Consider the following 14,934-nt stretch of genomic DNA (forward strand, 5'->3'; position numbering starts at 1 on the left):
TCTTCTTTAAATATTTGATAGAATTCACCTGTGAAGCTATCTGGTCCTGGACTTTTCTCTGGACTTCTGTTTGTTGGTAGTTTTTTAATCACAATTTCAATTTCAGTACTTGTGATTGTTCTGCTCATATTTTCTATTTCTTCCTTGTTCAGTCTTGGGAGATTGTACCTTTCTGAGAATTTGTTCATTTCTTCTAGGTGGTCCATTTTATCAGCATAGTTGCTTATAGTAGTCTCTTATGAGTCTTTGTATTTCTGTGGTGTCCGTTGTACCTTCTTTTTCATTTCTAATTTTATTGATTTGTGCTCTCTTTATTTTCTTGAGAAATCTAGCTAATGGTTTATCAGTTTTATCTTTTCAAAGAACCAGCTTTTAGCTTCATTCATCTTTTCTATTTTCTTCATCTTTTTTTCATTTATTTCTGCTCTGATGTTTATAATTTCTTTCCTTCTAGTAACTTTGGGTTTTGTTTGTATCTTTTTCTAGTTGCTTTAGGTGTAAGGTTAGGTTATTTATTGGAGATTTTTCTTGTTTCCTGAGATAGGATTGTATTGCTATAAAATTCCCTTTTAGAACTGCTTGTGCTTCGTCCCAATCTTCATGTGCTAGGTTTTTGATCTTCATGTTTTTGCTGTCATTTGTCTCTAGGTATCTTTTGATTTCCTTTTGACTTCTTCAGTGATCCATTGGTTGTTTAGTAGTATATTGTTTAACCTCCACGTATTTGTGTTTTTTACAGTTTTTTTCTTGTAGTTGCTTTCTAATCTCATAATGTAGTGGTCAGAAAAGATGCTTGATATGATTTCAATTTTCTTAAATTTACCAAGGCTTACTTTGTGTGGCCCAGCATGTGCTCTGTGCTGGAGAATGTTCCATGTGCGCTTGGGAAGAATGTGTAGTCTCCTTTTGGATGGAATGTTCTGTAAACATCCATTAAATCCATCTGGTCTAGTATGCCATTTAAGGCCTGTGTTTCCTTATTGATTTTCTGTCTGGATGATCTGTCCATTGATGTAAGTGAGGTGTTAAAGTCCTGCACCATTACTGTGTTACTGTTGATTTCTTCTTTTTTTTTTTTTTTTGTGGTACGTGGGCCTCTCACTGCTGTGGCCTCTCCCGTTGCGAAGCACAGACTCCGGACGCGCAGGCTTAGCGGCCATGGCTCACAGGCCCAGCCGCTCCGCGGCACGTGGGGTCTTCCCGGACCGGGGTATGAACCCGCGTCCCCCGTTATCGGCAGGTGGCCTCCCAACCACTGCGCCACCAGGGAAGCCCCGATTTCTTCTTTTTTGACAGCATTTATGTTATATACTGAGGTGCTCCTATTTGGGTGTATATGTATTTTCGGTTGTTATATCATTTTCTTGGGTTGATGGTTTTATCATTAGGTAATATCCTTCTTTTTCTCTTGTAACAGTATTTTAAAGTCTATTTTGTCTGATGTGAATATTGCTATTCTAGCTTTCTTTTGATTTCTATTCGTATGAAATACCTGATTCCATCCCTTCACTTTCAGTATGTGTCGCTAAATCTGAAGTGGGTTTCTCATACACAGCATTTATAGCAGTCTTGTTTTTATATCCATTCAGCCAGTCTGTGTCTTTTGCTTGGAGCATTTAATCCACTTACGTTTAAGGTAATTATCGATATGTATGTTCTTATTGCTATTTTGTTAATGTTTTGGATTTGTTTATGTAGGTCTTTTTTTTCTGTTCCTCTTTTGTTCTTTTCTCTTGTGATTTGATTATTAACTTCAGTGTTGTGTTTGTATTCCTTTTTCTGTTTTGTATGTATTGTAGATTTTTGGTTTGTGGTTACCATGAGGTTTTGCTGTAGCAGTCTGTATGTACACAAATTTTTTTAAGTTGCTGGTGTCTTAATTTCAAATGTATTTCCTATATCTTGCATTTGTACTGTCCTCACAGTTGCTGGTTTTGGTATCATATTTGTGTGTGGATGATTTTCTACCTTTACTGTATGGTTTCCTTTACTGGTGAGCTTTCCCGTTTGTAATTTTCTTATTTTTGTTTGTGGCCTTTTCTTTCCCACCTGGAGAAGTTCCTTTAGCATTTGTTGTGAAGCTGGTTTGGTGGTGCTGAAGTCTTATAGCTTTTGTGTGTAAAGCTTTTGATTTCTCTGGCGAATCTAAACTAGAGCCTTGCTGGGTTGAGTATCCTTTGTTGTAGGTTTTTCCTTTCGTCACTTTAAATATATTGTGCCACTCTCATCTGGCTTGCAGAGTTTCTTCTGAAAAATCAGCTGTTGTTTTCCCTTATTGCTTTTAATATTTTCTCATTGTCTTTAATTTTTCTCAATTTGATTAATATGTGTCTAAGCGTATTCATCCTTGGGTTTAACCTGTATGGGACTCTGCACTTCCTGGACTTGGGTGACTGTTTTCTTTCCCATGTTAGGGAAGTTTTCAGCGATTAGCTCCTTAAATATTTTCTCAGGCCCTTTCTCTCTTCTCCTTCTGGGCCCCTGTAATGCGAATATTGGTGCATTTAACGTTGTCCCAGAGGTCTCTTAAACCACTCTCATTTTTTTCATTCTTTTCTTATTTTGTTTTGCAGCAGTGATTTTCACAGTTTTGTCTTCCAGCTCATTTATCCATTCTTCTCCTCATTTATTCTGCTATTGATTTCTTTTAGTGTACTTTTTGTTTAACTTATTGTATTTTTTAAAAATTAACTTATTTTACTTATTTGTGGCTGTGTTGAGTCTTTGTTGCTGTGCGCGGGCTTTCTCTAGTTGCAGCAAGTGGGGGCTACTCTTCGTTGTGGTGCACGCGCTTCTCATTGTGGTGGCTTCTCTTGTTGTGGAGCATGGGCTCTAGGGGCGCAGGCTTCAGTAGTTGTGGTACATGGGCTTAGTTGCTCTGTGGCATGTGGGGTGTTCCTGGACCAGGACTCGAACCCGTGTCCCCTGCATTAGCTGGAGGATTCTTAACCACTGCGCCACCAGGGAAGCCCCTATTGTATTGTTTATCTCTGTTCGTTTGTCTTCTATATATTGTAGCTGATTGTAAAGCATTTTTTGTATCTTGGTCTCTGCCTCCATTCTTTTTCTGAGATCTTGGATCATCTTTATCTCATTACTCTGAATGCTTTTTCAGGTAGCTTGCCTGTCTCTACTTCACTTAGGTATTTTTCTGGGGTTTAACCTTTTTCCTTCACCTGGAACATATTCCTCTGCTGTCTCATTTTATAACTTTCTGTGTGTGGTTTCTGTTCCTCAGGCTGCAGGATAGTAGTTTCTCTTGCTTCCGGTGTCTGCTCCCTGGTGGGTGAAGTTGGTCTAAGAGGCTTTTGCAGGCCTCCTGGTGGGGGTACTGGTGCCTGCACTCTAGTGTGTGGCATTGGATCTTGTCCCTCTGGTAGGCAGGGCCATGTCAAGGGGTGTGCTTAGAAGTGGCTGTGGACTCAGGAAGATTTTAGGCAGCTTGTCTGCTTATAGGTGGTGCTGTATTCCCACCCTGTTGGTTGTTTGGCGACCCAACACTGGAGCTACAGGCTATTGGGTGGGGCCAGGTCTTGTGTCAAAATGGCAGCCTTGAGGAGAGCTCACACCAATGAGTACTTTCTGGTACCTCCGCCACCAGTGTCCTTGTCCGCACAGTGTCCTCACCTCCCCAGGAGACTCTCAAAGATCAGCAGGTTAGTCTGACCCAGGCTCCTATGAAGTCACTGTCTTTTTCCTGGGTCCTGGTGCACATGAGACCTTGTGTACCTCCTCTGATACTGGAGTTTCTGTTTCCCCCAGTCCTGTGGAGCTCCTGCAGTCAAGCCCCACTGGCCTTCAAAGCCAAATGCACTGGGGGTTCCTCCTTCCAATGCCAGACCCCTGGGCTGGGGAGCCTGACGTGGGGGTCATTACTCTCCTAAAGGAGAACCTCTGTGATATAATTAGTTTGGAGTTTGTGGGTTGCCCACCTAGCGGGTATTGGATTTGATTTTATCGTGAATGCACCCCTCCTCCCATGTCATTATGGCTTCGTCTTTATGTCTTTGGATGTAGGTTTTTTTTTTGGTAGGTTCCAGCCTTTTTTATTGATGGTTGTTCAGCAGTTAGTCCTGGTTTTGGTGTTTTTGTGAGAGGGGGTGAGTTCAAGTCTTTCTACTTTACCATCTTGTCTCCAACTTTCTGTTTTCTGAAAATATGGTTCCTTTCTTATCCATATAATTGACATAATGTGGTGCTCAAGCTCACACTCGCAGTAGAGTAGAGTAGTACACCAGTCCATTAAGGTTACTCCTTGTTTTATCAGTTGTAGGACATTCGATTTCAGGGTAAAATAGTAACTTTGGCTAAGTGAGGCCTCTTTGGTTTAATGTCAGAGTGTTAAAGGCTTCTCTCCCCTCCCCTTCTCCCAGATGGCTATGCGGAGCTCAGCTGCGGTGCACACCCTGTCTAGCCTGCAGACAGAGTCGCACATGCTATCTCCAGGCCTGGGTCTCTGTCCTTGGGCACCCTCTGGGCACATGCTGAGCTCACCGGGCATTTGGACCCCACTGGGGTCCCCATGGAGCTGTCCTGTTAATTTTTTGAGGAACCTCCATACTGATTTCCATAGTGGCCACAACGGTTTACATTCCCACCCACAGTGTGGAAGCATTCCCTTTTCTTCACGTCCTCACCAACACTTAATCATCTCTTTCAGACTAGCCATTTAACAGATACTAAGTGATGACTCTAACAGATTGCTTTTTGTGTCATATCCAAAAAATTGTTGCAAAGACCAGTGTCAAGGAACTTTTCTTCTCTGTCTTTTCCTAGGAGTTTTATGGTTTCAGGTTGTAAGTCTTAGTCCATTTGAAGTTAATTTTTTTGAATGGTATATAAGATAGAAGTCTAGTTTCATAATTTGTGTGTGATTATCCAAGTTTCTCAACACTGTTGAAAAGACCATTCTTTCCCTATTGACTGTTTTTAACTTCCTTATAAGTTATTGAGTGTATTTACATAGGTTTATTTCTGGACTCCTGATTCTTTTGTGATTTCACACGAATTTTAGGATTGTTTTTTCCATTGCTGTGAAAAATAATATTGGAATTTTAATGCATTGAAACTATGGATAGCTTTGCGAAGTGTTGACATTTTACAATAATTTTTCTTATCTGTGAACACAGCATATCGTTCCATTTATTTGTGTCTTCAATTTCAATTGAAGACAATTTCAATTGTACTTCATCCAACTCCTGAAACTTTACTGAATTTGTGTTTTGATGGAGTCTTTAGGATATTCTGTATATCAAATGTGTCATCTGCAGGAAGAGGCAGCTTTACTTTTTGCCTTTCTAGTTCCATTGCCTTTTCTTTTTCCCTGCCTGATTGGTCTAGATAGGACTTGCAGTACTGTGTTGATGGGAGTGGTGATTGTGAGCACTCTTGTGTCTGATCATAGAGGAGATGCTTACATTAGTTGTGGACTTATTACATAGGATTTTTATTCTTCATTTTGTTAATGTGGTAATCCTTCTAATGTGCTGTCGAATTCAGTTTAGTACAATTTTATTGTGAAGTTTTGCGTTTATATTCATCAGGGATAGTAGTTTTCCTTTCTTGGACTGTCCTTGTATTGCTTTAATATCATAAAGTGAGCTTGGTATTGTTTCCTTTTCTTCAGCTTCTTGAAGTGTTTGAAAGGAATTGGCTTAGTGTTAATCCTTCTTTAAATGTTACCAAAACCATCTGGTCCTTGGCTTTTCTGTGTTGGGAGGTTTTATTTACTGATTCAGTCTCCTTCCTTATTATTGGTCTGTTAGATTGTATATTTTTTTCCTGATTCAGTCTTGTTAGGAAATATGTTTCTAGGACTATATCCATTTTTTGTAGGTTATCCAGTTTGTTGGCATGTGGTTGTTCTTAAAGATTGTATTTCTCTAGTGTCAGTGGTAATGTCTCCTTTCATTTCAGATATTATTTATTTGACTTTTTGTTTTTTAGTCTAGCTAAAGGTTTGTCAGTTTTGTTTACCTCATTAAAAAAACAGCTCTTAGGGGCTTCCCTGGTGGTGCAGTGGTTGAGAATCCACCTGTCGATGCAGGGGACATGGGTTCGTACCCTGGTCCGGGAAGATCCCACACACCGCAGAGCGGCTGGGCCCGTGAGCCATGGCTGCTGAGCCTGCGCGTCCAGAGCCTGTGCTCCGCAACAGGAGAGGCCACAACAGTGAGAGGCCTGCGTATCGAAAAAAAAAACAAACAAAAAACAGCTCTTCAGTTTGTTTATCATTTCTGTTGTTTTCTGGTGTCTATTTCATTTATTTCTGCTCTGTTCTTTGTTTCTGCCAACTTTGGGCTTAGTTTGTTCTTTTTATAGTTCCTTGAGGGGTAATGTTAAGTTGTTTATTTGAGATCTTTTTTCTTCATGTAGGTGTTTATCGTCATTTTGCCACATGTAAGTTTTGGTACGTTTTGCATTTTGTTTCCATTTTTGCTTCAGAATATTTTTAAAATTTTTGTATGATTTCTTCTTTGACAAATTAATTCAGAGTTTTTTGTTCAGTTAGTTTCCAGCTTTGTTCCTGGTACTGATTTCTCATTTCATACCATTGTTGCAGGAAAAGATACTTGATAATTTCATTCTTCTTAAGTTTAAGACTTATGACCTATATAATAATCTATCTTGAAGGGTATTCTGAGTGCACGTGCGAAGAATGGGTATTCTGTTGCTGTTGGATGAAATGTTCTATATATGTCTTTTAGGTCCATTTGGTCTAATGTATAGTTCAATTCTAATGTTTCCTTTTAGATTTTCTGTTTGGATGATCTGTCTGTTAAAAGTTGCTCTGTTGAAGCCTCCTCCTATTGTTGTAATATTATTTCTCCCTTCAGATTCGCCATTATTTGGTTAATATGCTTAAGTGGGCCAGTGTAGGGTCCAGTGTTGGTTGCATACATATTTTTGATTTGATATATCTTTTGATGAATTGATCCTTTATCTGTATATAACCTTCTGTACCATTTTTGATGTACAGTTGATTTTGTGTGATATTTGTAGCTACCGCTGCTCTCTTTTCATTGCCACTTGAAAGGATTATCTTTATCCATGCCTTCACTTTGAGCCTGTGTTTGTCCTTACTGCTGCAGTGAGTGTCCTTTAGGCAACATATAGTTGGTAGTTGAGTCTTGTCTCTTTTTTTTTTCAAATCCATCTAGCCACACTCTGTCTTTTGATTAGAAAATTCTGTCCATTTATGTTTAGGATGGTTAATGATACTTAGAGATGTACTAATTCTCTCTTACTGTTTCTTGAATGACTAGAAACAGACATGAATTCCTTTTTTCCTTCCTTCTTCTCTTGCTGCTTTCCTTTGGGAACTGACTAGTTTTCATAGTGGTAAGCTTTGCTTTTCTTCTTTTATCTTTTGTGTATCTACTGTAGGTTTTTGCTGTGGTTTCCATAAATTATCTTATGCACATAATGATCAGTTTTAAGCTGATAACAACTTAAAATGTTGATTGAATACAAAAACCCTATCCAAACCCTTCACACTTTGTTTCTGTTGACAGAATTTGCCTTTCTCATATTACATATCTAGCAACAAATTGTAGCTAACATTGTTTCTAATACTTTTTGTCTTTTAATTTATAGAACAATTTATTATTGTCCTGTATGTCCTTCGGCAATGAAGGAAAGGGGCTTCCCTGGTGGCACAGTGGTTGAGCATCTGCCTGCCAGTTCAGGGGACACTGGTTCGAGCCCTGATCCAGGAAGATCCCACATGCCGTGGAGCATCTAAGCCTGCGTGCCACGACTACTGAGCCTGTGCTCCATAGCCTGCGAGCCACAACTATTGAGCCCGCATGCTGCAACTACTGAAGCCCTTGTGCCTAGAGTCCCTGCTGCACAATGAGAAGCCCGTGCACCGCAACAAAGAGTAACCCCTGCTCACCTCAACTAGAGAAAGCCTGCGTGCAGCAACAAAGACCCAACATGACCAAAAATAAATAAATTTATTTAAAAAAATAAACTGTCTAAAATCAAAAAGAAATAGAGAATTTTAAAAGCAGCAAGAGGAAAACGTTCTTTCATAAGGGAACCACCATCATGATATAGGTGGATTTCCTATGGGGGAAAATGCTACCTATTTGGCATGTGGGATCTTCCCAGACAAGGGAGTGCACCTGTGTCCGCTGCATTGGCAGGTGGATTCTTAACCCACTTTGCCAGTTAAGAAGTCCCTAGACAGTTTAATTACGTGTCTTAGAGAAGATCCTTTTAGGTTGAAATTCAGGGGATATATCCAAATCCTCTACAGTTTGGGGAAGACATTCTTTCCTTAAAGCCATTGTTTCCCCTTGTCTCTGTTGTCATTTTCTGGGATGTCAGTAATATGTAGGTTGTTTTCTTTAATGGTATCCCACAGTTAAGGTATGCTCTCTTTCCTTTTCCATTCTTTTTTCTTTTTTTTAACCTCTGATTGGTTTATATTAAAGGACTTGTCATAAGATTTTTTCTTCTGCTTTATCCAGTTTTTTGTTGATGCTCTCTATTTCACTTTTTTCCCATTTCATTTCACTGTATTCTTTTAGAATTTCTGTTTGGTTCTGTTTTATGATCTCTGTCTTGCTTTTTTTTAAAATTTTTTTAAATTTATTTTTTATTTTATTTTTTTCTGTCTTGCTTTTGAACTTCTTATTTTGTTGATGTATTGCTCTCATTGTTTTCTTGAATTGTTTCTCTGGGTTTTCTTCTAGTTTTCTGAGCTTTCATAAAATAACTTTTGAATTCTTCATGGCACATTGCCATAAAGATCTCCATGTCTTTGGAGTTGGTTACTTGAAAGTTACTGTGTTCCATTGGTGGTATTGCGTGTCCTTCGTTTTTCAAATTCCTTGAAGTCTTGTGTCATTTTCTTTGCATTAGAAGAAGCAGTCACTTTTCCAGTCTTAACTGTCCTCAGCAAAGAAATACCTTCTTTCATCCCTATGAGGGATTCTGAGGCTTTCTAATACCTTTTCTATGGACATGCCTGTTCCATCCTTTTTGCTCCCTCTTTTGAGGGAATCCTTACATTGTATGCCTTATTCCTATTTTGCAAAGCCAGCATGGGTGCTGAGAGCCTCAGGTTTCCTTTATCCAGGGCTGTGCTGAATATCCTAATTGGTATGGTTTCTCGCAATCCCATTGAGTCAGACCTGCTCTTGGTACTGTTGACAAGACACAACAGAGAGCCAGCCATACGATGGGAGTGTGTATGGGTAAGGCAGGTATGGGGGTGGAACAAGCAGGGGGTCCCCAGCAGTTCATGGGTGGGTTTTCTGATAGAGTTGTGAAGCAGGAGGATCATGTTCCTTTGACGCCCCGCAAGAACCCTGGCTACTGTTCTCATAGCTGTTCTCCAGCCCCTAGTCCTGTAGCCACACCTCAGTATTCTGGATGTGGCAAACAAAGTGGATCTCTTTGACAATATTCTGCACCACTGAGGTAGCTGGGTCCTCATTCACAGGCCAAGAAGGACTCTCTTGGCACTGAGCTGTGCTGCCTTGGGGGATGTGAGTAATGTGAAACCATTCTTACTGGCTCCAGTGCATCCAGTTTCAGATTTTTTGCTGAAGGGAGTTCTGGAATTTCTCCACTGACTCTTGAACTTCCACAAAAGCTCACTTATCCATGGATGATTGTCTCAGTCAGTGTTCTTTGGAGTGAAGACAGTAGAAAACTCTTATTGCACCATGATGAATACAAGTTCAACTTCTTTTTTTTTTTTTTTTTTTTGCGGTACGCGGGCCTCCCACCGCTGTGGCCTCTCCATTTGCGGAGCACAGGTTCCGGACGCGCAGGCCCAGTGGCCATGGCTCACGGGCCCAGCCACTCTGTGGCATGCGGGATTCTCCAGGACCGGGGCACGAGCCCACGTCCCCTGCACCAGCAGGCAGACTCTTAACCACTGCGTCACCAGGGAAGCCCTAAGTTCAACTTTTATTAGAGATAATGAGATTGATTTCTGTAGGGAAACTTTAAGATACCTTAAATAAGATATCATTTTATTTTTTATTATTATGCTCGTAAGATATTTTCTCATTTATCCTTTTATAGTCACATATTGAAAAAAGGAAAAGAAGTACAAGCTAGAAAGTTTTGGGAAGAGGAAGCAGTGACAACTTATTTAGAGGAACTATCTTTTCCATTTTTTTATGGTTGAAAAAATATTACTGTACCTATCATAGCCTTTTTATTTGAAGCATTTTGAATAAATGTCATAAAATACATTATATTTTGAAAATAAATTGGATGTCTTAGGGGTGGCATGTTGGAAATTAATTTTTTTATAGTATAAATTACAAGTGAGTAATTCTTACTTGCATAGTTCCTTAGAGACTATGTCAATATCAAACATTAATAAGAGATATAGGGACTTCCCTGGTGGGGCAGTGGTTAAGAATCCACCTGCCAATGCAGGGGACACGGGTTCAAGCCCTGGTTGGGGAAGATCTCACATGCCGTGGAGCAACCAAGCCTGTGCACCACAACTACTGAGCCTGTGCTCTAGAGCCCGTGAGCCACAACTGCTGAACCCACATGCTGCAGCTACTGAAGGCCATGCACCTAGAGCCTGTACAGGCTCCACAACAGGAGAAGCCTGTGCACTGCAATGAAGGGTACCCCCTGCTCACTGCAACTAGAGAAAGCCTGCATGCAACAATGAAGACTCAGTGCAGTCAAAGATTAAATAAATAGATTAAAAAAAGAGATATAAATAACCATGACATATGCTTAAAAAAAAAAGAAGAAGAAAGGGATAATCGTGCTCTGGAAATTCAGCAGCAGAGGAAGTAGTTGTTTTTAGCATTTTCTTCATGAGGAAGGACATGTAGGGGATAAATTAGTGCAGGAATAACACGTAAAGGTCATTTACATAGAAGAAATCTGAAACCAAGGATAGAGTTTGGGTCTTATGGAGACTTTGGATATTTTTGTTTGGCTGATGAGAGAGACAGAAACAGAGATTGGGGTAGTGGTAGAAAGGAGGGGAAGATGAAGAAAAATTACGAGAATAATGGAAAGGTTGTCAGAACCAGATCTTAGAGGCTTGTAAGCCAAGGAGATCAGATTTTATTTGGAGAATCAGTAGGGAGTCATTAACATGTTTTGAATTGAGGTCTTACATCATTTAAAGTATGCTTTAGAAAAGGAAGAAGTTTACACTCACATGTATAAGAGAAGGAGAGAGGCATACCGTTCATGAAGGACCACGTAGGGTAAGAAAGCAGAGGAGAAGAGGAGATGCCATAGTCCAGAGCTTTTATTGGGATTCTATAGGGAAGGAATGGGCAAGGAAGAATAGGTATACTAAGTTTAGGATTGGATAGTTTGAACAATGTTAGTGGCCTCTGGGCTATAGGAACTGTCCCTAGTTGTTTGGAATGTGGCCCTGGGTTATTTTAGAGTAAGGAGAATCTTGGCTTAGTAAATTTGGTGGTTAGGGGTGTGGGCTCTGATTGGTTGGTTTTTATATCAAAGGTGCACTCACAGGGAGACTATTGCTGTCAGTAGGCAGTCCCTCCAGGATCAAGGTCACAAAAGAGAGAGAAATATAGTTGGTGCACTACATTACTTGCAGTCTTAATAGTAACAATTTATATGTTGTCAGCAAAAATGATAGAGATTAAAGAAGCTGTATGTGATAGCACTGTTGAAGGTGAGTTAGAAAGTGAGAAAGTGGCGATAGGAAAACCAATTAGGAAGTTTCTGTGGTACTTGCAACATAAGTAAATCATGGCCCCTAATAAACCTCCCCTTTCTACTCCCTCTATCTCCTCACTTGCTTTTTAGGCATGTGCTAGGTTCTTCGTATTTTTGTTTTTTAATTTTTCTTTTTTTTTTAAACTGGCTATTTTTTCTACCCTAGGCCATATTTTGTCGATGACCTACCTTCAGGTTTCATGTTTTTATGTTATTGTTTCAGTCACCAGGAGAGAGAGAGAGAAACTCTTGCTTGTGGTTTCAGACATCCTATAGATGGGACTTTGATTTTATTGTGTAAAGATGAATTTATTTTTTAACCTTTCAGCTGGTACCAAGTTATTCGTGGCCTGGAGAATATACATATACTTTGAGAATTATTTCTGCAACTAGATGGTCAATTAAGGGAGGTCACTGTAAGTTATATAGAAATCTTAAGAAGGTTTACCATTGTAATGAATTTTGAATTTTTACCATTTTGTAATTTATTGGTAGGAGATTGTAGACTATATTAAATTTAAAGATATAATAAAAATCTTTTAGGAATTCCCTCAGTATTCCACAAAATGTGTTAAAGTTGAACCTTAAAGAGTCATGGCTGTTTATGGAAAGGAGGCTGGAGGGAGTTTTCTGGGGTACAAAAAATGTTTTATATCTTACTCTGAGTAATGCTAATACAAATTTACACAAATACAAATTTATTAAGCTAAACACTTAAGATTTATGCAGTTTAATAAAAGAAACTACTGAAATATAGCAGAAAAAAAACAGAGAACAAACTAGTGGTTACCAGAGGGGAGAGGGAAGGAGCAAAATAAGGTAGGGAATCAAGAGGTTAAAAAGTAGTATGTATAACATAAATAAGTTACAAGGATATATTGTACTACACAGGAAACATGGCCAGTGTTTTATAATAACTAGAAATAGAATAACCTTCAAAAATTGTGAATCACTGAAACTTATATAACAATTGCACATCAACTGTACCTCAGTTTAAAAAAATTTCTGCACTTTTTGTAGAGTACAATGTAACTAAAACAAAGAGAAAAACCCCAAAACACTGTCAACATGCTTGAGTTAACTTCTCTTACGATACAGCTACCCAAATATAATTGGTAATCATTATGTTCACTTTATTTTACCTTGATAGGTTTTGATAAATCAAGAAATGTGACCATTTCAGAAGTGTAAATATCATGATGACGTTTTAAGTATGTGATACGAAAAAGTTAATGTTTGATATACTTTATTTCCCGGTTTAGGAGCTGTGACTAATGAGAATCAAAGGCCATGGATGAAGATGAACTTGAATTACAGCCACAAGAGCCAAACTCATTTTTTGATGGAATAGGTATATCTATTTCTTGGGTTGTTCCACTTTCCATCTGACAAATTTGGAGTTACCAAGAGGATGTATTGCTAGATCTGTATTGATTTATCCTTAGGTATCTTGTTTTCCTCTCCAAATCTCGTTGCCAACTCAGTCTTGTCAGTAATACCATCAGTATCAAAGTCTTGTTATCTTTATTCTAAATTTTTTCAGTTTACTAAGTCCTATTAGTTCTGACTTTGAAAGTGTTTCTTGTTTATTTCTGCTGTTACTGGTTTTCTTTTGTTGCTGTAATGCATTTCCACAAATTGAGGGACCTAAAATACATCAGTTTGTTACCTCACAGATTTGTAGGTCAGAAGTTCAGCTACAGTGTGGCTAAACTTGGTCCTTGTGTAGAGTTTCACAGAGTGTTGGCAGGGCTTCATTCTTTTCTGGAGCTAGCAATCCAAACTAGTATTGATTCTGATGGTATAAAGTTTTAAAGAATTTTGTGAATCTCCTTTCTGTGTCATTGGCATTTACCTTATTAGAAAAGAAATCCATCTACATATCCTTCCAAGATAATCCCACTTCTTTTTGACTTCTGCTGAGATGGTTGCAGGACAACGCCCTAAGCTCTTTAGATGCATCCTACTTTGATTAAGGTATCTGTGAGGCACACTGTTTACAGCCTTAGAAAGACATTGTATGACTGAATTCTCAGACCTTTTGCTTTGTCTGAGATTATAGAAGAGTTGTAGTCAGAAACTACTTTTCCTCTAAAAGGTTCTTTCCTGACAGCAAATCACCCCAATTTTAACTCCTTTTTTCTTTGTCATCTGTTGATGCTGAGAATTTCCCCAGTTGTTAAGTCCTGCTACATTTTATTTATTGGTTCTTCCACAATTTATCTTCTTTTCTTGAATTTACCATAAGCGGCAAGAACAAACCAGGTCACATCATCAACACTCTGCTGAAATCTCCTGAGCTAAATATCTGAGTTAACTGTTACAAGTTACGTTTTCCATATAACCTCAGGATACAATTTTGCTAAGCTACTTGTTGCAATGTAACAGGTTTTTCCTTCCTTCAGTTTTGAGTAACATGTTTCTCACTATCTTTTGAGCTTTTACTAACAGTGTCCTTAAAGTCTAGATTTGTATTAACTGTCTGTACATGGTGACTTAGGTATTCTGTAAATTCTTTAAAAATTTTTCTGCTTTGGTTGTTTCTTCCTTCTGAGTTCTCACTAGCATGAGTTGTTAACATCCATATTTCCATTACTGGACTATTCAAGGGAGTATCAAAACCATTACACATTTGTAGGTATTTGTACAGCAGCACTCCACTCTCTGGTATCAAAAATCTGTATTCATTTCTATTACTATTGCTCTGCCAAACATTAAACAAATGTAGCTGTATAACATAGTAAAATTCTTCATCTCATGGTTTCCATACATCAGAAGTCTGTCACCGCATAGCTATGCTATTTGGTTTGGACTTCATGCGGCTGAAATCAAGGTGTCAGCAGGGTGTTTGTTCCTTTCTGGAGCTTCTGGGGTGAAACTGATTCCAAGCTAATTCAGGTGGTTGGCTAAATTCACTTCCTTAACAGTTGTAGGGCTTAGGTGCCCATTTCCTTGCTGGCTGGCCTTTGCTCCTCACAGCTAGTGTTCCTTCACTTGCTTTTCATGTGCTCCCCATCCTGCCCCACCCAAAGCAATTGGGCATTGAATCTCTCTCATACTTAACGTTCTGCTTCAACTCTCTAATGCCAGCCTAAGAAATTTCTCTGCTTTAAGGGTTTATGTTTATCTAGTAAAATCACCCTATTTAAGGTTCATAACTTTAATTATATCTGAGAAGTATTTATGGCATTAGCCATAATGTGATGTATTCACAATTTCAGCCATTGTGGCATGGACATTTTG

At 38.9% G+C, this 14,934-nt stretch overlaps 1 protein-coding gene across 4 annotated transcripts in view; it reads left to right on the forward strand.

Annotated features, from left to right (window-relative positions):
• LOC309978913 (zinc finger X-chromosomal protein-like) overlaps positions 1-14,934 on the forward strand; it is a 61,580-nt gene that overhangs the window by 28,037 nt on the left and 18,609 nt on the right. For 2 of the 4 annotated variants that reach the window (XM_082865589.1, XM_082865587.1), the window contains exon 3: positions 12,954-13,042. In XM_082865589.1, coding sequence (XP_082721715.1) covers positions 12,982-13,042 — 61 coding nt within the window. In that variant the 5' untranslated portion in view covers positions 12,954-12,981. Of the gene's footprint in view, positions 1-10,428; positions 12,108-12,163; positions 13,043-14,934 lie in introns of those variants that run through there. The other 2 variants (XM_082865590.1, XM_082865588.1) reach the window with 2 other exon arrangements.

The sequence above is a fragment of the Leucopleurus acutus genome (assembly GCF_964270905.1).
Source record: "Leucopleurus acutus genome assembly, chromosome: Y".
NCBI classification, from domain to species: Eukaryota; Metazoa; Chordata; class Mammalia; order Artiodactyla; family Delphinidae; genus Leucopleurus; species Leucopleurus acutus.